Source organism: Bombina bombina, chromosome 5 (assembly GCF_027579735.1).
Source record: "Bombina bombina isolate aBomBom1 chromosome 5, aBomBom1.pri, whole genome shotgun sequence".
NCBI classification, from domain to species: domain Eukaryota; kingdom Metazoa; phylum Chordata; class Amphibia; order Anura; family Bombinatoridae; genus Bombina; species Bombina bombina.
The window spans coordinates 667,547,953-667,573,170 of NC_069503.1; the positions used below are offsets into that span (position 1 = coordinate 667,547,953).

The 25,218-nt window shown below is 39.7% G+C and overlaps 1 protein-coding gene across 1 annotated transcript in view; it reads left to right on the forward strand.

Annotated features, from left to right (window-relative positions):
• The window catches only part of LOC128660672 (cadherin-6-like), a 519,409-nt gene that overhangs the window by 379,088 nt on the left and 115,103 nt on the right, over positions 1 to 25,218 (forward strand). Inside the window, exon 5 of the mRNA XM_053714615.1 lies at positions 19,743 to 19,862. Within this exon, the coding sequence (XP_053570590.1) occupies positions 19,743 to 19,862 (120 nt within the window). The remainder of the gene's footprint in view (positions 1 to 19,742; positions 19,863 to 25,218) is intronic.

The following is a 25,218-nucleotide window of genomic DNA, read 5'->3' on the forward strand; positions in this document are numbered from 1 at the left end:
AATTACATGCTCTATCTGAATCATGAAAGTTTGTTTTGGCCTAGACTGTCCCTTTAATACTAATTTCCCATATACATACTTTCAAAGTATAATACACAATGTAACAAATGGCACTTACAAGTTCTGATGAGTGATCAATGACAGAAGTATTGAGCAATTTGATTCTTTAGTGATAGTTTATAATGTATATTTGAATCAGATTGGCTGATGTCATAAATCATGTGATTATGCATATTCCAATCAAAAGTGGTGGAAAAATTCACTAGTGTGTGGGTTATTTAGGAGTTTACGTCATAATTGGTGTGAAAAGTGTTGAGTCAAATATGGTGCGAAATGGAGAGTGGGACTGTATTACATGGCTTAAACATTTCATTTTTATCTCTATATCTATTAGTGTGACAAGTTTGGGGTAAAACTTTGCACCAAATATGTAGACATAATATTGTCCCCTTGATTTGTAATGACAAAATTGTAGCATAATCCATCAGTAGTAATGTATTTTTCATTTTTATCCCTATATCTACTAGTGTACCAAATGTGAAACAATTATATTGTTTGATTTTTTTAAAGGTATACATATTTAATAGTTTGTAATTTACTTTTATTAGGTGATATGCTTCATTGTCTTGCAGCATCGAACATAAGATTTCAGTGTTTTCCGACTCCCATTGAGTTCTATGGCATCCGCGACCTCAAGGGTGGCGGATTGAAAACTAGGTACGCTGTGTCGGAAAAGAGACGCAAGTGTAACTGCTGAATTTTTGATAACTTCGTAAGAGCTTCAAATAGTGTCGAATAGGAAGGCGAATGAACACAATTCCGCTTGAATTCCATGGGTTTTCAACTCGCATCGATCTGCGTCGGATTGAGATCGTGGGATCGTATGTTACATCACAAATTTCAACATTTGACGATCTTGAAGCTTTGATAATTACGGCGGATCAATCTCGCAACAATTACAACGCAGAATTCCAGTGTATTTTCAGTTGACGCTTTGATAAATAGGCCTCAAAGGAACGGTGATCACTCGGATCTATCCCAACATATTTCTCTGTACAACCGGTCAAGAGAATTGCTCTCTTGGTGGCTCTGTCCAGATCGCCTGTCCCAGGGGACATCCTTCTTGAGACCATCCTGGGAGATTGTGACTATGGACGCAAGTCTATCAGGATGGGGAGCTGTTTGCCAAAAAGGCAGAGGGTCGGACTCGAGAGGAATCTCTTCTCCCGATCAACATTTTAGAACTTTGAGCGATCTTTAACGCTCTGAAGGCTTGGCCTCTTCTGGGTTTGTCCCAGTTTATCAGATTCCAATCAGACAACATTACCTCTGTGGCTTACATCAACCATCAAGGGGGAACGAGAAGCTCCCTAGCCATGAGGGAAGTATCTCAGATTCTGGAATGGGCGGAGGCCCGCAGTTGCTAGCTGTCAGCTGGAAAGTGGACTTTCTCAGCAGACAATCGTTTCATCCGGGGGAATGGTCTATCAATCCTAAGGTGATTGCAGAGATTTGCAACAGATGGGGGATGCCGGAGATAGATCTCATGGTGTCCAGACTCAATGACAAGCTACCCAGATACGGGTCAAGGTCCAGGGATCCTCAGGCAGAACTGATAGATGCCTTAGTAGTGCCATGGGGGTTCAACCTAGTTTACATTTTTCCACCGTTACCACTTCTACCTTGGGTAGTGGCCCGAATCAAGCAGGAGCAAGCTTCAACTATTCTAATTGCTCCATCATGGCCTCGAAGGATGTGGTTTGCGGACCTGGTGGGAATGTCAACATCTCCTCCATGGAGTTTACCTTGTCGCAGGGATCTGTTGGAACAGGGTCCCTTTTTTCATCAAAATCGGTATTCTCTGAGGTTGACTGCGTGGAGATTGAATGCCTAGTCCTAGCCAAGAGAGTTTTTTTCTGAGAGAGTGATTGATACTTTCATTCAAGCTAGAAAGCCGGTCACCCGTTGCATCTATCATAAGGTGTGGAGGACCTACTTATTCTGGTATGAAGCACGTGGATTCCCCTGGCATAATGTCAAGGTATTCAGGATTCTTTCCTTTCTCCAGGACAGCTTGGAGAAGGCACTTGCCGCTAGATCCTTAAAGGGACAGATTTCAGCGCTATCTGTGTTATTGCACACAAGGCTTGCTGAGCTTCCTGATATTTAGTCTTTTATTCAGGCTCTGTCCAGAATCAGACCTGTGTTTAGATATTCTGCTCCTCCTTGGAGTTTAAATTTGGTTCTTAAGGTTTTGCAGAGGGCTCTGTTTGTGCCCATGCATTCGGTTGATTGACATTAAGTTACTGTCTTGGAAGGTTCTTTTTCTACTGGCTATTGCCTCGGCACACAGAGTCTCTGAGATGGCGGCTTTGCAATGTGAGCCACCTTACCTGGTTTTTAATGCTGATAAGGCTGTTCTTTGCTCTGGGTTGGGTTTGCTCCCTAAGGTGGTCTCTGATCGCAACATCAATCAGGAGATCTTGGTCACTTCCTTGTGTCCTAATCCTTCTTCTTCGAAGGAACAATCACTTCATAATTTGGATGTCGTTCAAGCTTTGAGATTCTATTTTCAGGCTATGAATATTTTTAGGCAGACTTCTGCATTGTTTGTTGTCTATTCTGGGAAGCGCAGAGGGCAGAAGGCTTCCCTATCTTTTTGGTTGAGGAGCATTATCCGCTTAGCATATGAAACAGCGGGACATTAACCTCCTCAGAGAATTACGCCTCATTCAACTAGAGCTGTGGCTTCTTCTTGGGCCTTCAAAATGAGCTTCTATGGAGTAGATTTGTAGGGCGGCTACCTGGTCCTCCTTACATATTTTTTCAAAGTTTTACAAATTTGACGTGTTTGCTTCAGCTGAAGCAGCTTTTGGGAGAAAGGTTTTGCAGGCTGTGGTGCCTTCAGAATAGGGTCCGCCTCTCTTTACCCTCCCATTGTCATTCAGTGTCCTCTAGAGCCTGGGTATATGTTTCCCACAAGTAAGGCATGAAGCCGTGGACTCTCCTCATATTAGGATGGAACACATAAATTATGCTTACCTGATAATTTCCTTTCCATCTGTATGAGGAGAGTCCATGGCCCCCGCATGTTTTTCTTCGTTGGGCAGACCTAAACTTTTGTTTTGTTCTTCTGGCACCATTTATACCCTGATATTTCTCCTACTATTCCTTTTTTTCTCTGCAGAATACCTGGGGGATGAGGGGAGTGGGGGAGGTATTTAAGCCTTTGGCTGGGGTGTCTTTGTCTCCTCCTGGTGGTCAGGTTCTGTATTCCCACAAGTAAGGAATGAAGCCATGGACTCTCCTCATACAGATGGAAAAGAAATTATCAGGTAAGCATAATTTATGTTTTCTTCAGTGTTGTAACATGAAAAGATATAATAAAATATTTACAAAATTGTGAGGGGTGTATATATATATGTATGTGTGTGTGTATGTATACACAAGCAAATACTGTTTTATATTTAATGAGAATCAATAAGTTATTAGTTAGCATGATGAAGGGATTCACATGGATTCACTGTGCACTTCTAAATTTCAAGAATGTATTAGAGCTCCAAACAAAAAAAAGGTTTATTCTGCACACCTGTATCTAGAAAAACAAAATGCGCATTCTGATTTTCATTACTCAGAGTTTCCCTGGCCCTTTGAACACGATATTATTATGTTAAATAACAGAAGTTTTTAAAGAACACTATTTATCTGTTAATTTTACTTCTGTTAACAATGCGGCTATTGTCTAAGAAAGATAATGTATCAAATTTATACTGCTAATTATTCAAGGTATTCAGTATAATAGATTGTAGAGAATGAGAAAGAGTACATTCGCTTTGGAAAAAAAATAAATAGTAACAAATGTAAACCTCATTCTTGCAGCTGATTTATAAACTGGATTAAAAAATAAAATTATATATATATATATATATATATATATATATATATATACAGGTAGCCCTCAGTTTACGCCGGGGTTAGGTTCCAGAAGGTTGTAAATCAAGATGGTTGTAAATCAAAACAGTTGTAAATTGAAACCCAGTTTATAATGCAAGTCAATGGGAAGTGAGGGAGTTGGGTTCCAGGCCCCTTTCAAAATTGTCATAAGTAACACCTAATACATTATTTTTAAAGCTTTGAAATGAAGACTTTAAATGCTAAACCGCATTATAAACCTAATAAAATAATCACACAACACAGAATATTTAATTAAACTAAGTTAAATTAACAAAAACATTTGCTAAACAGCATTATAAACATAATAAAATAATCACACAACACAGACTTCACTTGCATTTTTCTGCAAACAGTTCTTTCTATGCATTCCAATTTGGACTGATTTATAGACAGGAAGATCTTGCTCCTTTGAAATCTGCTCAATAGCTCATTTCTGGTTAAACTGATTAATTTCAGCTAGCTTGGATAGCTCCACCTACTGGCTATTTTAATAAATGCACTGCTTCTCAATACTTTTCAATAGCAGTCACATGAATGGGAAAAAAGGTTGTTATTCTGAAACGGTGTAAATTGAACCGTTGTAAAACGAGGGCCACCCGTGTATGTATGTATATATATATATATATATATATATATATATATATATATATATATATATATAAATTTAAATTAAATGAAGATATTTGTAATTGTAAGCAGTGTACAGCAGATTTTTAATACAGCCTTTGCAAATCCAGTCATAGGCAGCTGTTTTGTTGGTAAGGGACTCATTAGCACTAGGTCAGTTTCTGGCTACTAATGTATAAACCTAGTCAGAGTAAAGTACTTAAAAAAGGAGTACAGATCACAAATCAGTTATGTTTAGTTGGCAAATGATTAACGACCCCCTAAGTACACATGCTGCAAGAACAGGGGTGTGGTAATTTTTATATATATATATATATATATATATATATATATATATATATATATATATATATATATATACCCCTTTTGCCTTCAGGACTGCATAAATTCTTTGTGGCATAGATTAAACAAGGTGTGGGAAACATTCCTCAGAGATTTTGGTCCATATTGACATGATAGCATCACACAGTAACATCACACAGTTGCTGCTAATTTGTCAGCTGCACATCCATGATGCAAATCTCCCATTCCACAACATCCCAAAGGTGCTCTATTGGATTGAGATCTGGTGACTGTGGAGGCCATTGGAGTACAGTGAACTCATTGTCATGTTCAAGAAACCAGTTTGAGATGATTTGAGCTTTGTGACATAGTGAATTATCCTGCTGGAAGTAGCCATCAGAAGATGGGTAACCTGTAGTCATAAAGGGATGGACATGGTCAGAAACAATACTCAGGTAGGCCATGGCGTTTAAACAATGGGGGCCCAAAGTGTGCCAACAAAATATCCTCCTCACCATTACACCACCATCAGCAGCCTGAACCGTTGATACAAGGCAGGTTGGATCCATGCTTTCATGTTGTTTACTCCAAATTCTGACTCTACCATCTGAATGTCGCAGCTGAAATCGAGACTCATCAGACCAGGCAATGCTTTTCCAATCTTCTATTGTCCAATTTTGATGAGCCTGTGCAAATTGTAGCCTCAATTTCCTGTTCTTAGTTGACAGGAGTGGCACCCAGTGTGGTCTTCTGCTGCTATAGCCAATCTGCTTCAAGGTTCAATGTGTTGTGCGTTCAGAGATGGTATTCTGCATACCTTGGTTGTAACAATTGGTTATTTGAGTTACTGTTGCCTTTCCATCATCTCGAACCAGTCTGCCCATTTTCCTCTGACCACTGACATCAACAAGGCATTTTTCGTTCACACAACTGTCGCTCACTGGATATTTTCTTTTTTTCTGACCATTCTCTGTAAACCCTAGAGATGGTTGTGCGTGAAAATCCCAGTAGATCAGCAGTTTTTTTATTTACAGGTATACCCCGCTCATACAGCGAGTTAGAGACCGGAGCCCCGCTGTAAAGTGAAAACCCGCTCACAGACAGAAATATATATATATATATGTATCTGTGTGTATGTGTGTATATATATATATATATATATATATATATATATATATATCACTGCGGATATAAAAAGTCTACACACCCCTGTTAAAATATCAGGTTTCTGTGATGTAAAAAAGTGAGACAAAGATAAATCATTTCAGAACTTTTTCCACCTTTAATCTGACCTATAAACTGTACAACTCAATTGAAAAACGAACTGAAATCTTTTAGGTAAAGGGAAATAAAAAAAACTAAAATAATATGGTTGCATAAGTGTGAACACCCTTAAACTAATACTTTATTGAAGCACCTTTTGATTTTATTACAGCACTCAGTCTTTTTGGGTATGAGTTGTTCAGCATGGCACATCTTGACTTGGCAAGATTTGCCCACTCTTCTTTGCAAAAACACTCTAAATCTGTCAGAATGCGAGGGCATCTCCTGTGCACAGCCCTCTTCAGATCACCCCACAGATTTTGAATTGGATTCAGGTCAGGGCTCTGGCTGGGCCATCCCAAAACTTTAATCTTCTTCTGGTGAAGCCATTCCTTTGTTGATTTGGATGTATGCTTTGGGTTGTTGTCATTCTTAAAGATGAAGTTCCTCTTCATGTTCAGCTTTCTAGCAGAAGCCTGAAGGTTTTGTGCCAATATTGTCTGGTATTTGGAACTGTTCATTATTCCCTCTACCTTGACTAAGGCCCCAGTTCCAGCTGAAGAAAACCAACCCCACAGCATGATGCTGACACCACCATGCTTCACTGTGGGTATGGTGTTCTTTTGGTGATATGCAGTGTTATTTTTGCGCCAAACATATCTTTTGGAATTATGGCCAAAAAGTTCAACTTTGGTTTCATCAGACCAGAACACCTTTTGCAACATGCTTTTTGGGAAACTTCAGATGTGTTTTTGCAAAATTTAGCCGGGCTTGGATGTTCTTTTTTGTAAGAAAAGTCTTCCGTCTTGCCACTCTACCCCATAGCCCAGACATATGAAGAATACGGGCGATTGTTGTCACATGTACCACACCGCCAGTACTTGCCAGATATTCCTACAGCTCCTTTAATGTTGCTGTAGGCGTCTTGGCAGCCTCCCAGACCAGTTTTCTTCTCGTCTTTTCATCAATTTTGGAGGGACATTCAGTTCTTGGTAATGTCACTGTTGCACCATATTTTCTTCACTTGATGACTGTCTTCACTATGTTCCATGGTATATCTACAGGGAGTGCAGAATTATTAGGCAAATGAGTATTTTGACCACATCATCCTCTTTATGCATGTTGTCTTACTCCAAGCTGTATAGGCTCGAAAGCCTACTACCAATTAAGCATATTAGGTGATGTGCATCTCTGTAATGAGAAGGGGTGTGGTCTAATGACATCAACACCCTATATCAGGTGTGCATAATTATTAGGCAACTTCCTTTCCTTTGGAAAAATGGGTCAAAAGAAGGACTTGACAGGCTCAGAAAAGTCAAAAATAGTGAGATATCTTGCAGAGGGATGCAGCACTCTTAAAATTGCAAAGCTTCTGAAGCGTGATCATCGAACAATCAAGCGTTTCATTCAAAATAGTCAACAGGGTCGCAAGAAGTGTGTGGAAAAACCAAGGCGCAAAATAACTGCCCATGAACTGAGAAAAGTCAAGCGTGCAGCTGCCAAGATGCCACTTGCCACCAGTTTGGCCATATTTCAGAGCTGCAACATCACTGGAGTGCCCAAAAGCACAAGGTGTGCAATACTCAGAGACATGGCTAAGGTAAGAAAGGCTGAAAGACGACCACCACTGAACAAGACACACAAGCTGAAACGTCAAGACTGGGTCAAAAAATATCTCAAGACTGATTTTTCTAAGGTTTTATGGACTGATGAAATGAGAGTGAGTCTTGATGGGCCAGATGGATGGGCCCGTGGCTGGATTGGTAAAGGGCAGAGAGATCCAGTCCGACTCAGACGCCAGCAAGGTGGAGGTGGAGTACTGGTTTGGCTGGTATCATCAAAGATGAGCTTGTGGGGCCTTTTCGGGTTGAGGATGGAGTCAAGCTCAACTCCCAGTCCTACTGCCAGTTTCTGGAAGACACCTTCTTCAAGCAGTGGTACAGGAAGAAGTCTGCATCCTTCAAGAAAAACATGATTTTCATGCAGGACAATGCTCCATCACACGCGTCCAAGTACTCCACAGCGTGGCTGGCAAGAAAGGGTATAAAAGAAGAAAATCTAATGACATGGCCTCCTTGTTCACCTGATCTGAACCCCATTGAGAACCTGTGGTCCATCATCAAATGTGAGATTTACAAGGAGGGAAAACAGTACACCTCTCTGAACAGTGTCTGGGAGGCTGTGGTTGCTGCTGCACGCAATGTTGATGGTGAACAGATCAAAACACTGACAGAATCCATGGATGGCAGGCTTTTGAGTGTCCTTGCAAAGAAAGGTGGCTATATTGGTCACTGATTTGTTTTTGTTTTGTTTTTGAATGTCAGAAATGTATATTTGTGAATGTTGAGATGTTATATTGGTTTCACTGGTAAAAATAAATAATTGAAATGGGTATATATTTGTTTTTTGTTAAGTTGCCTAATAATTATGCACAGTAATAATCACCTGCACACACAGATATCCCCCTAAAATAGCTATAACTAAAAACAAACTAAAAATGACTTCCAAAACTATTCAGCTTTGATATTAATGAGTTTTTTGGGTTCATTGAGAACATGGTTGTTGTTCAATAATAAAATTAATCCTCAAAAATACAACTTGCCTAATAATTCTGCACTCCCTGTAATGCCTTGGAAATTCTTTTGTACCCTTCTCCTGACTGATACCTTTTAACAATGAGATCCCTCTGATGCTTTAGAAGCTCTGTGCGGACCATGGCTTTTGCTGTAGGATGCGACTAACAAAATGTCAGGAAAGACCTACTAGAACAGCTGAACTTTATTTGGGGTTAATCAGAGGCACTTTAAATGATGACAGGTGTGTACTGACAACTATTTAACATGATTTTGAATATGATTGCTTAATTCTGAACACACATTAATAAAAAATTCCAGCAGTACATCAGCAATAATACATGACGTTTTGGGCTCAAATGCCCTTAATCATATCATATTTGAGCCCGAAACGTCATGTATTATTGACTCTTGGTACAATAAAAGTGGATAATTGTTAACCTCTGATGTGCTGCTGGAATTTTTTTATTAAGGATTGTTTTGGAGCCTTAGCAGTGGCTCTTCTGGTGTGCACTCTAACAACTACTGGTTCTGGAGGACATTTCAATTTACTTAATTCTGAACACAGCTACATCCCCAGTTATAAAAGGGTGTTCACACTTATGCAACCATATTATTTTAGTTTTTTATTTTTATTTCCCTTTACCTAAAAGATGTCAGTTTGTTTTTCAATTGAGTTGTACAGTTTATAGGTCACATTAAAGGTGGAAAAAGTTCTGAAATTATTTATCTTTGTCTCATTTCTTTACATCACAGAAACCTGACTTTTTAACAGGGTGTGTAGACTTTTTATATCCACTGTATATGTGTGTGTGTATCTCAAGTTTTAATGTTGCAGCTAAATATAAGGGTAGTAAAATGCTAATAATATTGCGTCAACATTTAACATGTATCCTTTTTAAAGTTGGATACCTTAGGCATATGTAAAACATAGCTTGGGTTAGAGAACATTGCCAGAATACCCGCTCACAGACATCTGTTTCGTCCTTTGGGGACTCATCAGTGAAGAAAAAAATCTCTAACACTAGTACCTTATGATTAATTATGCAATGAAGCCGATCTGCAAGAAATGTGCAGCATAAATTATGTAGATAACATTCCTTAATCGTGCCTTGCTAATTAACCTAATGTACACAGATAAATTGCCTTTTGTTTTGATGGACAGTCCGTAAACATTGAACTTCATTAAGAGCTAGAATTATGTGAGTTCCAAAAGCTTTTGTAAATGCCTTGCTTTAGCTTGTTACATTAGCATCTTTTAACAAAACAATTATGACATGACTTAAAGAAATATTGTACCCAGACATGTCCTACTGTGCATATAATAGTGCATCAGTTACAACTCTTGAAAATATTTCCCTGCTTGAAAAAAATATAAAATAATCCACAGAGCTCTGTACACATTTTACATTTTGTTTTGTTTTTTAATTTGTAGCATCATTTAATTATTTTTAATTATACACTGTGAAAATTACATTAAGGGTACAATTATAAAAAGTTTTATTTATTATTATTTTTTAGCATTTGTGCTGAACCCTGCAAAGACCAATACACAGCTGCTTTCAAGCTAAAATTTGCAATAAACACTCATTTGCTTTGAGGCAGTTGAACATTTCCTGAACTGGCAGGCACTACTTACATAATGCTTGTGTGCTCCCAAATACTGACGATACCACGTGTGCCGTTATGTCATTTTGTTTTTACAAAAATCAATCAAAAGTTTAATTACTCTAATTACCCTTTTTATTCTTTTAATAATTAACATCTAATATGCTAATACCTAAACATGTAAGATCAGGAGCCCAGCTGTCCTGTATATAACCTTCATGCAAGGTGATCTGCACCAATTGGCAACTCATGGGTAGGGTCATTAATCTGGTCTATTATCCTCTTGTAAATGTTAACATTTTATATTGCATCTATGTTTATGGCGCTGCAGAACCTATTGGCACAATTAAATGGTAAGAAGAACTAATAACAGATATCTAATAATTGATATTTATATCATCTATCTGAGTTATAGTATTCTAATTAAAAAATAAGCTTAGATAGTTTTATTACTCAAGTGATAATTTTAAAATAAGATATGCGAAAACAAACATAGGGCCAGATTATAAGTTATATTTGCGCTCTACTTTGTAATACCAGTGCACGAGGTCGCGTTTACATTGCATGGAAGCATTGCGCTCACAGGAGCATGCTTCCATAGGTATCAATGGGAGCCTTGTTCTTATGCCATCATACACAGCACAGAACCAAAGCTCAGCGAATTGGGTACGTCACACAGAGACGGGCAGTAATTTTTTTTTAATTAAATCTTTATTACATTCTACAAAAAAAAGAAAACAAGTGCTAAAATCGTGTTATATAAATAGTGATACCAATCAGTACAATCACTTCCCACTCCCTCCCCTCTCTCTAATAGATTAATATACCATTTTTAATAATAATCCATAAATAAATATATTTCAAATACATAATTTTTGTGAGAAAGCCTACAAGAAAAAAAAAAAAGGGGACCCTAACCTCCCCTCTCCCTCAACCTACCCTAGTTGGAGATTGGCAATTTGCTCTAGCCGGATTATACAATTCGTTCCCTGGTATTGGATAAAGTCTCCCCAGATCTTGCTAAAGGAGTTACCCCTTTTCATCATTAATCTAAAATTATAGGCGGCTATTATTCCGTAATTAATCAGGAGCTTCTTTGCTTCACTAATTGAGGGAATTCTAGTTTTAGTCAAGTTGCTGAAAATTAATTTTCTGAGAATCAAAATTGCTGTTAAGATAAAGTTACTTCTTTTTCCCCAAGAATCATGAGTGCTCAAAAGTAGAATAGATTCTTTTGTTAGTTAAACTTTTATTTTTGTTATTTGGGAGAGAAGATAACTAATTTTCAACCAGAATTGGTTCAACTTCAGACAATCCCATAACAGGTGTCCTAAATCTGGATTGTCCTGAGAACATTTAATACATTTAATATATAGATTTTTAACTTCTCTATTCCACTTGGCCACTCCTTGTGGCGTAAAGTAGTTTCTGTGTAATAGTCTGAACTTAGTTTCCCTTAGATACATAGAAGGCCATAATGATTGAGTTGTCTTAAGGCTTTTTCAGAAGAACTTCATCCAGACCAGGGGTATCTTCTAGTTTTACCCAATAGCTCATCAGTTCTATTGATAGTCTTTTCACCTCTGTTGCCCTAAGGATTTTGTAGATTGATGACAAAGACCATTTCTCCAACATAGGTGTGTCCGGTCCACGGCGTCATCCTTACTTGTGGGATATTCTCTTCCCCAACAGGAAATGGCAAAGAGCCCAGCAAAGCTGGTCACATGATCCCTCCTAGGCTCCGCCTACCCCAGTCATTCTCTTTGCCGTTGTACAGGCAACATCTCCACGGAGATGGCTTAGAGTTTTTTAGTGTTTAACTGTAGTTTTTATTATTCAATCAAGAGTTTGTTATTTTAAAATAGTGCTGGTATGTACTATTTACTCAGAAACAGAAAAGAGATGAAGATTTCTGTTTGTATGAGGAAAATGATTTTAGCACCGTAACTAAAATCCATGGCTGTTCCACACAGGACTGTTGAGAGCAATTAACTTCAGTTGGGGGAACAGTGTGCAGTCTCTTACTGCTTGAGGTATGACACATTCTAACAAGACGATGTAATGCTGGAAGCTGTCATTTTCCCTATGGGATCCGGTAAGCCATGTTTATTAAGATAGTAAATAAGGGCTTCACAAGGGCTTATTAAGACTGTAGACTTTTTCTGGGCTAAATCGATTCATTATTAACACATATTTAGCCTTGAGGAATCATTTATTCTGGGTATTTTGATATGATTATATCGGCAGGCACTGTTTTAGACACCTTATTCTTTAGGGGCTTTCCCTAATCATAGTCAGAGCCTCATTTTCGCGCCGGTATGGCGCACTTGTTTTTGAGGACAGCATGGCATGCAGCTGCATGTGTGTGGAGCTCTGATACTTAGAAAAGACTTTCTGAAGGCATCATTTGGTATCGTATTCCCCTTTGGGCTTGGTTGGGTCTCAGCAAAGCAGATTCCAGGGACTGTAAAGGGGTTAAATATAAAAACGGCTCCGGTTCCGTTATTTTAAGGGTTAAAGCTTCCAAATTTGGTGTGCAATACTTTTAAGGCTTTAAGACACTGTGGTGAAATTTTGGTGAATTTTGAACAATTCCTTCATACTTTTTCGCAATTGCAGTAATAAAGTGTGTTTAGTTTAAAATTTAAAGTGACAGTAACGGTTTTATTTTAAAACGTTTTTTGTGCTTTGTTATCAAGTTTATGCCTGTTTAACATGTCTGAACTACCAGATAGATTGTGTTCTGACTGTGGGGAAACCAAGGTTCCTTCTCATTTAACTATATGTATTTTATGTCATAAAAAAAATTTAGTAAAAATGATGCCCAAGATGATTCCTCAAGTGAGGGGAGTAAGCATGGTACTGCATCATCCCCTCCTTCGTCTACACCAGTCTTGCCCATACAGGAGGCCCCTAGTACATCTAGTGCGCCAATACTCCTTACTATGCAACATTTAACGGCTGTAATGGATAATTCTATCAAAAACATTTTAGCCAATATGCCCACTTATCAGCGAAAGCGCGACTGCTCTGTTTTAGAAAATTCTGTAGAGCATGAGAACGCTGATGATATGGTTTCTGAAGGGCCCCTACACCAGTCTGAGGGGGCCAGGGAGGTTTTGTCTGAGGGAGAAATTTCAGATTCAGGAAACATTTCTCAACAAGCTGAACCTGATGTGATTACTTTTAAATTTAAGTTGGAACATCTCCGCGCTCTGCTTAAGGAGGTGTTATCCAATTTGGATGATTGTGATTATCTGGTCATTCCAGAACCATTATGTAAAATGGAAAAGTTCTTAGTGGCCCCGGGGCCCCCCGAAGCTTTTCCTATATCCAAGCGGGTGGCGTACATTGTTGGTAAAGAATGGGACAGGCCCGGTATACCTTTAGTACCTCCCCCCATATTTAAAAAATTGTTTTCCTATAGTCGACCCCAGAAAGGACTGATGGCAGACAGTCCCCAAGGTCGAGGGGGCGGTTTCTACTCTACACAAGCGCGCCACTATACCATAGAAGATAGTTGTGCTTTCCAAGATCCTATGGATAAAAAATTAGAAGGTCTGCTAAAAAAGATGTTTGTTCAGCAAGGTTCCCTTCTACAACCAATTGCATGCATTGTCCCTGTCACTGCAGCCGCGTGTTTCTAGTTTGATGAGCTAGGAAAGGCGATTATTAGTAATTCTTCTTCTTATGAGGAGATTATGGACAGAATTCGTGCTCTTAAATTGGCTAATTCTTTCACCCTAGACGCCACCTTGCAATTGGCTAGGTTAGCGGCGAAAAAATTCTGGGTTTGCTATTGTGGCGCAGAGCGCTTTGGTTAAAATCTTGGGCAGCGGATGCGTCTTCCAAGAACAATTGCTTGACATTCCTTTCAAGGGGAAAACACTCTTTGGCCCTGACTTGAAAGAGATTATCTCTGATATCACTGGGGGCAAGGGCCACGCCCTTCCTCAGGATAGGTCTTTTCAACCTAAGTTTCGTCCCTTTCGCAGAAACGGATCAGCCCCAAGGGCTACGTCCTCTAAGCAGGAAGGTAATACTTCTCAAGCCAATCCAGCCTGGAGACCTATGCAAGGCTGGAACAAAGGAAAGCAGGCCAGGAAACCTGCCACTGCTACCAAGACAGCATGAAATGCGGGCCCCCGATCCGGGACCGGATCTGGTGGGGGGCAGACTCTCTCTCTTCGCTCAGGCTTGGGCAAGAGATGTTCTGGATCCTTGGGCGCTAGAAATAGTCTCCCAAGGTTATTCTCTGGAGTTCAAGGGGCTTCCTCCAAGGGGGAGGTTCCACAGGTCTCAGTTGTCTTCAGACCACATAAGAAGACAGGCATTCTTACATTGGGTAGAAGACCTGCTAAAAATGGGAGTGATTCATCCTGTTCCATTAGGAGAACAAGGGATGGGGTTCTACTCCAATCTGTTCATAGTTCCCAAAAAAGAGGGAACGTTCAGACCAATCTTAGATCTCAAGATCTTGAACAAGTTTCTCAAGGTTCCATCGTTCAAGATGGAAACCATTCGAACACTTCTTCCTTCCATCCAGGAAGGTCAATTCATGACCAAGGTGGATTTCAAGGATGCGTATCTACATATTCCTATCCACAAGGAACATCATCGGTTCCTAAGGTTTGCATTCCTGGACAAGCATTTCCAGTTCGTGGCGTTTTCTTTCGGATTAGCCACTGCTCCTAGGATTTTCTCATAGGTACTAGGGTCCCTTCTGGCGGTGCTAAGACCAAGGGGCATTGCTGTAGTACCTTACTTGGACGACATTCTGATTCGAGCGTCGTCCCTTCCTCAAGTAAAGGCTCACACGGACATTGTCCTGGCCTTTCTCAGATCTCACGGATGGAAAGTGAACGTGGAAAAGAGTTCTCTATCTCCGTCAACGAGGGTTCCCTTCTTGGGAACTATAATAGACTCCTTAGAAATGAGGATTTTTCTGACAGAAGCCAGAAAAACAAAACTTCTAGACTCTTGTCGGATACTTCATTCCGTTCCTCTTCCTTCCATAGCGCAGTGCATGGAAGTGATAGGTTTGATGGTAGCGGCAATGGACATAGTTCCTTTTGTGCGCATTCATCTAAGACCATTACAATTGTTCATGCTCAGTCAGTGGAATGGGGACTATTCAGACTTGTCTCCGAAGATACAAGTAAATCAGAGGACCAGAGACTCATTCCGTTGGTGGCTGTCCCTGGACAACCTGTCACAAGGGATGACCTTCCGCAGACCAGAGTGGGTCATTGTCACGACCGACGCCAGTCTGATGGGCTGGGGCGCGGTCTGGGGATCCCTGAAAGCTCAGGGTCTTTGGTCTCGGGTAGAATCTCTTCTACCGATAAATATTCTGGAATTGAGAGCGATATTCAATGCTCTCAAAGCTTGGCCTCAGCTAGCGAGGGCCAAGTTCATACATCAACCATCAGGGGGGAACAAGGAGTTCCCTAGCGATGGAAGAAGTGACCAAAATCATTCTATGGGCGGAGTCTCACTCCTGCCACCTGTCTGCTATCCACATCCCAGGAGTGGAAAATTGGGAAGCGGATTTTCTGAGTCGTCAGACATTGCATCCGGGGGAGTGGGAACTCCATCCGGAAATCTTTGCCCAAGTCACTCAACCGTGGGGCATTCCAGACATGGATCTGATGGCCTCTCGTCAGAACTTCAGAGTTCCTTACTACGGGTACAGATCCAGGGATCCCAAGGCGGCTCTAGTGGATGCACTAGTAGCACCTTGGACCTTCAAACTAGCTTATGTGTTCCCGCCGTTTCCTCTCATCCCCAGGCTGGTAGCCAGGATCAATCAGGAGAGGGCGTCGGTGATTTTGATAGCTCCTGCGTGGCCACGCAGGACTTGGTAGGCTGATCTGGTGAATATGTCATCGGCTCCACCATGGAAGCTACCTTTGAGACGAGACCTTCTTGTTCTAGGTCCGTTCGACCCACTCCAGCTGACTGCTTGGAGATTGAACGCTTGATCTTATCAAAGCGAGGGTTCTCAGATTCTGTTATTAATACTCTTGTTCAGGCCTGAAAGCCTGTAACCAGAAAAATTACCACATAATTTGGTATATCTGTTGGTGTGAATCTGCAGGATTCCCTTGGGACAAGGTTAAGAGTCTATCCTTCCTTCGAGAAGGATTGGAAAAAGGATTATCTGCAAGTTCCTTGATGGGACAGATTTCTGCCTTGTCTGTGTTACTTCACAAAAAGCTGGCAGCTGTGCCAGATGTTCTAGCCTTTGTTCAGGCTCTGGTTAGAATCAAGCCTGTTTACAAACTTTTGACTCCTCCTTGGAGTCTCAACCTAGTTCTTTCAGTTCTTCAGGGGGTTCCGTTTGAACCCTTACATTCCGTTGATATTAAGTTATTATCTTGGAAAGTTTTGTTTTTGGTTGCAATTTCTTCTGCTAGAAGAGTTTCAGAATTATCTGCTCTGCAGTGTTCTTCTCCTTATCTGGTGTTCCATGCAGATAAGGTGGTTTTGCGTACTAAACCTGGTTTTCTTCCAAAAGTTGTTTCTAACAAAAACATTAACCAGGAGATAGTTGTGCCTTCTTTGTGTCCTAATCCAGTTTCAAAGAAGGAACGTTTGTTGCACAACTTGGATGTAGTTCGTGCTCTCAAATTTTACTTAGCAGCTACTAAGGATTTCAGACAAACTTCGTCTTTGTTTGTTGTTTATTCTGGTAAACGGAGAGGTCAAAAAGCAACTTCTACCTCTCTCTCCTTCTGGATTAAAAGCATTATCCGATTGGCTTATGAGACTGCCGGACGGCAGCCTCCTGAAAGAATCACAGCTCACTCCACTAGGGCTGTGGCTTCCACATGGGCCTTCAAGAACGAGGCTTCTGTTGATCAGATATGTAAGGCAGCGACTTGGTCTTCACTGCACACTTTTTCTAAATTTTACAACTTTGATACTTTTGCTTCTTCTGAGGCTATTTTTGGGAGAAAGGTTTTGCAAGCCGTGGTGCCTTCCATTTAGGTGACCTGATTTGCTCCCTCCCTTCATCCGTGTCCTAAAGCTTTGGTATTGGTTCCCACAAGTAAGGATGACGCCGTGGACCGGACACACCTATGTTGGAGAAAACAGAATTTATGTTTACCTGATAAATTACTTTCTCCAACGGTGTGTCCGGTCCACGGCCCGCCCTGGTTTTTTTAATCAGGTCTGATAATTTATTTTCTTTAACTACAGTCACCACGGTAACATATGGTTTCTCCTATGCAAATATTCCTCCTTAACGTCGGTCGAATGACTGGGGTAGGCGGAGCCTAGGAGGGATCATGTGACCAGCTTTGCTGGGCTCTTTGCCATTTCCTGTTGGGGAAGAGAATATCCCACAAGTAAGGATGACGCCGTGGACCGGACACACCGTTGGAGAAAGTAATTTATCAGGTAAACATAAATTCTGTTTTTTCAGGATTAATTACATCCATTAATGGATGATCTAACCATAGTTGAGGGAAATTCCTTGTCAAATTGTGAATATAGGTCTTTAGTTGAAGAAAATAGAACATATGTTTTGTTTGAACTATCGGCAAGATTTTTTGAAATTTAGAAAATGTATAGATTTTCTTAGTCTTCTGATCATAAAGATCTTTAATAAATAAAGGTTTATTAGGTGACCATTTATTAAATATATTCACTATATTTCCTAAAGGACATTTTTTACTGCCCTGTATTAATAAACATTTAGAAATATTTTGTGCTATACCCAGTATTTTCATGGATTTTCTTCATGTCCCTAAGATATCTCTATATAGGGGGTGAGTAGAGATAGTTTTCCCTAGTTCTTTATTTGAGGCATGTTTGACAAAGTTTAGCGAGTGCGGGGAGCAAACCTGTTCCTCCAAATACCTGTTCAAATATCTGGAAGATTACAGCAACCAATCGATTTGAATACGCAAAATAGTTGCAAGATTGTACCATTCCAGATTTGGTAGAGCTAACCCTCCTTTGGAATATGGTTGTTATAAATTAGCAAGCTTTATTCTTTTAATTGTCTCCCACTCCACAAAAAATACCTCATAAATTGATTAAACCGCCATATGTAAGTTTTCCTAATTAGATGGGCAGTAATTTTAAATATATATGTATATGCTTATATACATATTTATTTATGTGTTAATATCTGTATATATATACACACATTAACAGATAAGAATATATGTATATAAGCATATACATATATTTACAGGGAACACACAGCTCCCATAGACCGCAATGTAAAGGCTCATTTCAGTGCCATTTTTTTTCTAACACCCCATACCCTCCAACTTTAACCCCTTATAACTGCCTTATGCAGTTACTTTATTAAGAGAAAAGCTAATATTTTTATTTTTTTAATAAAGTTTAATAATTTGAAATTTGGGGGCAATTGGGGGATATTTAGAAATAATCTGTATAAATATTCTGTATAAATTGTTACCAAAGTGCCCGAGAACTCTGGGTAAAATATGCAAATTAGACAACATCTTATGGTTTTTGTTTCCACTACTATGATTAACCACAGAAATTCCCTTATGGAGTAGCTGCAACAAACAATGTTATACATATAGTGGTCAACTGCTCATGACACATACATGCCCCTGAATCTACTTTAGTATGCTGTCCTGAATTTTCAGTTATGGGTAGTAAAAGAAAGAGGTACATTTGATAATAGAAGTTAATTTGAAAGTAGTTTTTTTTTAATTGTATAATCTATCTGAACCATGTTTCATTTCGACTTCTACTTCCCTTTAAAGTGTTAAAAAACATTATGAGCATATTATAAAAGGGTCAACTGAAGTAAAACAGTGTCTGAAAAAGTGTAAAAAAAGAGCTTTTAAGTATTTTAATAACATTTCCAAAAATCTGCAAAATTACTTACACTTTAGTGTTGCCAAGTGTAGCCTGCTCCACCCTCCTTATCATTTTCCTACTCCAAACCTTGTGGTTTCATATAACAAAGTGTGCCTGTGAGGATAATTACTTATGCAAGCAAAGGGGGTTTGAGAAGGGACAGCAGGTATTCCTATAGTTTTTTTTTTGCAACAAGGCTTGCTTGTTTCCATGGGGATAATGTCAGATGCTTTGTGAAAGTGTCAGCATTATACAGTGCACTGCTTTAGTCAGGTACCATGTGACTGCCCCCTACCGTGCAGGTGCACAAGTGCATTCTGCAGAATCTATTAACTGGATAGCACCTTCCATATATGGAAATGCCCAGTGGGGAGCTTGCTGCAAACAAAACTGTGCCTGAATTTAAGGGGTTAATGGGGGTTAAAACAGAAACCATTTTGCAGGTATGCTTTGGCTGCATTATATATTTAGAAACTTATGTTAGTTCATACTGTTATATGTCCCTTTACAATGTAAGTTTCTATGTTCATTATATTCCATTGTAATAACCTTGCATACAATTTTTTTTTGCTGTCATTGCAGGAACATTTGTCGTTCAAGTTACAGCCACTGATGCTGACGATCCAACTTACGGAAACAGTGCAAAAGTCGTCTACAGTATTCTAATGGGACAACCATATTTCTCAGTCGAATCTGAGACAGGTCAGGAGACCTTAGTTATGTCTTTGTTTTTATAATTGAAGATGACATGTTAAGTCAAGCTAGGACATACTGGACAAAACTTGAAAGAGATTTCATTTTCCACCCTGCACAAACTGACAAACACAATTGAGCAAGACATCTGTAAACATGACACCTATGTTATTAGAAGCTGAAAATCAAAGCTGAAATATAATCACGAGATACACAAAATAGTTTTCCCTTTGAAAAAGAAGATAGACCTTTCTTACTTACATTAAGTACATTGCTTCAAATGTAAAAAAATATAAAAATATCAAGGATCCTCTTCTATTTATGCTTTGTCCTTTAAATTCTATTTTTGGCTGCTCATTTTTGTACCAATATTTCAGATTTATTAAAGAGTGACATTTTATTGTATGTATGATAATAATAATAAATCATATGTTATTCTTTAGAGATGATCTATAAATCAGTGTACACTTTTACACTCTTTAATAAATCTGCAGCATAAAAAAAGAAAAAAGAAAGTGGCATTTTCTTGTGTGGTATAAAATACTAAAGATTTAGTGGTTTATTTTTTTCTTGCATGTGATAAAATAGTAAGATGTGATAAATCTGAGTAAGTAAAATTCACCTTTATCTTGCTTTTCCTTTTGCATTAACTGGTATATAATATTATTGGGTGTTTTAGTTCTCTCTCCATTTTAATTAGAAAATTATAACTCATGTAGAAAATGATTTATCTTCTGGGGTCCATATCCATTATTGCTTCTGTTTTGAGCGAAAAGACATAAAGATGGACAAGTGTTTTCACTAATTTGTTAAGAATAACTTTGGTTTGATAAAGGCTTGTGCATTTGTTTCATTATGAATGTGAATTAGTGACAAACACACGAGTGACTATCCAAACAAATGCACTAATTTAAAGAAAATGAACAAACACTGATACAATTCGTCAGTATTAATTTGTTTCCTTTATATAAGCTTTAAAGGGTTAGTTTAAATACTTTCCTCTAGCACGCTGGAGAGCCATGCCAACCCGGACCCTTCTTCACAGAGCCCCTAAGCCTCCTATTAGAGCCTGCGTTAAAGAATAAGGTCCTTTAGCGCAGGCTCTAGGGTTCGCCATGCTAAGCCTCCTATTAATGCAGCCCAGGACTCTGTTTAGCAAGTTTGGGATTAGTGCAGCTCTCTAGGTGAACTTTTTTAACATCACTGGTAGCAAAGGAACGTGTTCATTCGTTTAACGAAAACAAATGTAAATGTTCCCTAAATATTCTAGCATTCATTTAATAACTAAACAATACTGAATAGTGCAGCAGACAAATATTCTGAAAATTTATTTTTCAAAATATTCTTTCTAAAAGATTCTCGCAAAACAAATGTTTCACTGCTGTGCAAATCTAGTTGGATGTATTGTTTAATTCTTAATAAATATTTGCTGATTATTGAACAGTTTTGCAAATAAATGAAAATAGCCATTACAATATATGTCTAAATGTTCAAAAATTAAGATTCAAATATTGACTCTCATAGACTTTAAAGCAGGTCTGTAAGAATCAATATTCAAATGTAATATTCTATTGTTGTTTTTAACTATTCAAATTATGTTCAAGAAGGCCAAAATATATTCCTGAGAAAAGTTATTTTTCTTGATTAGAGCATGAACAGGGTTAATAAATCAGAGTTGCTCTTTTTGTATGGCACAAGTAAGCTAAAAGAGATTATTCACAGAATTTTTAGTTTAGTATATGTCACATTTTAAAGGGAAAATAAAGGGAAAATTACATTTTCATGATTCAAATAGAGCATGCAGTTTAAATAGACTTTCCACTTTAATTCCATTATAAGATTATGCACAGTCTTTTTAAATGCACTTTTTTTGTGGCACCAGCTCCTACTGAGCATATGCACAAGCTCATGGTGTATATCTATATAAGTCTGTGATTGGCTGATGGCTGTCACATGATTCAAAATAATTTCTATTTCATTGTCTTTTTATTGTGCACTTGTTAGTTATAAAATTCTGTTATACTTACGGGTAATTTAAAGTGATGGTAAATCCAAGTGTATAACAAACGCTAGGATTTACCATCACTAAAAATAAACATTAGTTTTCTTCATAAATGGAACAAGTCCACAGCTGCATTCATTACTTTTGGGAATTCAGAACCTGGCCACCAGAAGGAGGCAAAGACACCCCAGCCAAAGGCTTAAATACTCCTCCCACTTCCCTCATCCCCCAGTTATTCTTTGCCTTTCGTCCCAAAAGGTTGGCAGAGAAGTGTCAGAAGTTTTGGATTAGTCTCTTATGGAGGGTAGTACTCTTTGGCATGGGACTGGGACTGGAGTTTTAATTAGTCCTGTCAGCCTTTCAGTGAAAGCATGGATGAAAGTTAGAGTCCGGAGATGCAGGTAGAGTCTATCTGCAAAACCATCCCGACTCATATTAACAGCTCCACAAGCAATCAGCATTGATGAGTTTCTCAAGTCCATGGCAGAAGTGATGCTACTATCTGTCACACTTGAAGGGCCATGTTTCTGTTCCAAGGCGTAGATTCCGGTAAGATCGTTTTACATTACTTTATTCATGAATTATAGATGTTTTCCCGAGGGGCTCCCTCCTCGCGGCACTAACTTATAACACAGGGTCTCAGTTAGGCTTCTTTTGTATCTTGGAATCAAGGGTAATATCTCCTGAGGGGGGTTATTGAACAGGGTTTTTTTTAAATCATGTTTGTTATATGATTCAACCTGCTTATGTGTAGTGTTATTTCGGCTCATGGCTTGTGGAACATAACGGCTTTTTGAAAGTGACGCGACCTTACGATCGGGTGTGCTTTATTTTGGACTATACGGTTCACCTGGTGACCGGGCGTGGTCACGTTTTTGGGCTCCATTTCCGCATTCCTGACCATGTGGTGACTGAGAAATTCTGGTCTGCTAGTGTCTGGTTCATAGAAGGTGGTAAGTGCCCCAGCCATTGTGGGTGTCAGGTGCCGTTTAGATTTTTTAGTCCACTTTTTTGCATCAATATCCTAGTTATGGAGGAGTTTGATATTGTGGAGACGAATGTCTCTGTTTCAAATTCTACTCCTTGCGTAGAATGCGTATTGCCCCGGATGATACTAGCCTATCAGTTATATTCTGAATGCCGTATTAGAGTGCTCAATTCCTTGGGATCGGGGAATCAAGGGCCCGCTGAGCCATTCGACTCTGGGGCTTCTGTCCTCCGAGTGGTGAGTTCACTTCTATCATCTCTTACTACGCATGCAGGTAACCCAGACTTTGCTTATCCTCCACGGGAAGGTGGCTTGTTCCCACCGGGGGTTTCGGCACGATGTCGCTTGTCCATTATTTTGGCGCTGGCTAATCTGCAACTTCCAGAAAGTTGCTTCAGATATTGTTCGTGTTCCGTTATCCAGGGCTCCTCAGGCATGGGATGGCCTGTTCAGCTCTCTGGGGGAACGACTGTCCCTGAGGCTTCAGGGGGTCAAACTTCGGGCCGGAGTCGTCTTTTGCTCCGGCGGGGGTATGCTGTGGTTTTCGGTATAGACTGGCGCGCCTTCATGTTCTATTGAGACACGCTTTGGCATCGTTAGAGGATCCCATCCTTAATGGATCTGAGAATTCTCAGTCTTCTTCTACGAATAGCTTTCAGTAATAGATATAAGGGGATGAAGTATTCCTCTTATAGGCTTATTTGTTGAGTATCTTTTCCAGTTCTGAACTTGGAAGAACAGGGTGCCTGTTGGGGCGTCTGTTCTTATTGGGCGATAACCTACAGGTTGCCTTTTTTATTCACTCTGGTTAGGATGATTGTTTGTTGATTACAGCTCATGTTTGTGTTGTTTTTCCTTCGGGAACTTTATTTTCTGGAATAGATACTCGCGACCTTTTGATCGCAGTGTTTACTTCTACGGAAGTTTGTTCTAGAATGTTTATCTGCCGTTTATTCTCCCTCTAGGGGTGAATATATGGGGCCTTGGTTGCAGGCTAGTCCTGCTTGGGTTCAGATCCTTCTGTCCCTATTTCAGACTCGTGGCGTCTGTTCTGCCGGGCTGATCCGGTTAAGGCGCAGAGTGCTTCATATTATTATTATTCTTGTTTTTAATTTACAAGTTCTGCTGAGCATTCTGGAAGAACCTAAGGGTTTGTGTGGTGTGGAGGATTGGTTCAGTCCTCATTAGCCTTTTTAGCTGGTCGTCTAGGATTCGGTGGAGTTCCGGTGCGATAAACTCAGTAGTTTCCGATGTCTGTCGGGACTTAGAGTGTTCCTTCCAGCTTAGGTGAAGGTTTGGAGGATTTAGGGCCTCCTTGCCACCGGTTCCTGGCGGTCTTGCCTTTTGGGGGAATTTTGGCTGTTATCCTTTGTTGTTTAGCCGCCTTCTGGCAAGGCCTGTGGCCTTTTCCTGTTTTTTGGGAGTTATTTTTTTCCATATCGGGGACGATAGGCTGTGTTGTCTCCTTCTCCAAGCTTTGTCTAGGGGTTCTTTTTCCTTAGGTGGGTTCCTCTTGTTCTCTGAGGTGTTTATGGAGACGTTTAGGGGCACACTGGCGTGGCCTCGTGGTTTGCTCTAGCCTTGTTCTACTCCCTTTTCAGACAACTTGGTCCTCAATGTTTTCCCTTGGACTTGGATGTCTTGGTGTTGTTCTGCATGCCTTTTGGGCTCTAGAATCTTGTAGCGACTCTGTTGTGCTCTAGCTCCTTTTGGAGTGCTGGGCTCCGGCAAGGGGTATTCTCTTCCTTTGAGTTGGGAATTTTCAAGTGACTCTTGTTTTCCGTTTTTCCGGGTTAGTCTGGTCATTCCCCTGTGAGGTCTGTTTTCAGATGGGGTATTTGTGTTCCCTGGTGTGTGGTTGGTTCCACACATTTCTGGGCTCGGGCCTATAGATTTTGTCTTGGATCTTTCCGGATGTCTGGAACCTTAGGATTATGTGGCTGGTTCAGTGCGTTCCAGTTTTTCCAGGGAACCTTGGCTATGACTTATGGTCTAGATAGTTGAGCTGCTTGCAGCTTGGCCAGGATCTGTGCATTTTTTGGATACACTCCTTTTGGTCTGTCCTGTCCTTTGAATGATGGGTGCTCTCCTTCATGGGAGTTCTTCTGTGTGTCGTGGTGTCTGGATGATTTTCATTAAGCTTTTGTTTTCATCAGGCTACGGCTTCCTGTTTGGGGCTTGTGCGCTGTTGTTCTCTGTGCTCTCCCCTTGGGGGGGTAGTTTTGTTCTCCTTTAGGAGGGGGAATTTCCTCTCTCGGGAAGTTGGCTGTCTTATCTTGTGGGCAGGTGATTGGAATTGGTATTTTACCCTATAGTGTGTTGTTCTGTTCCATTCTGGTCATTAAAACGTTGCTAAAACAACAAATCTAATGGTG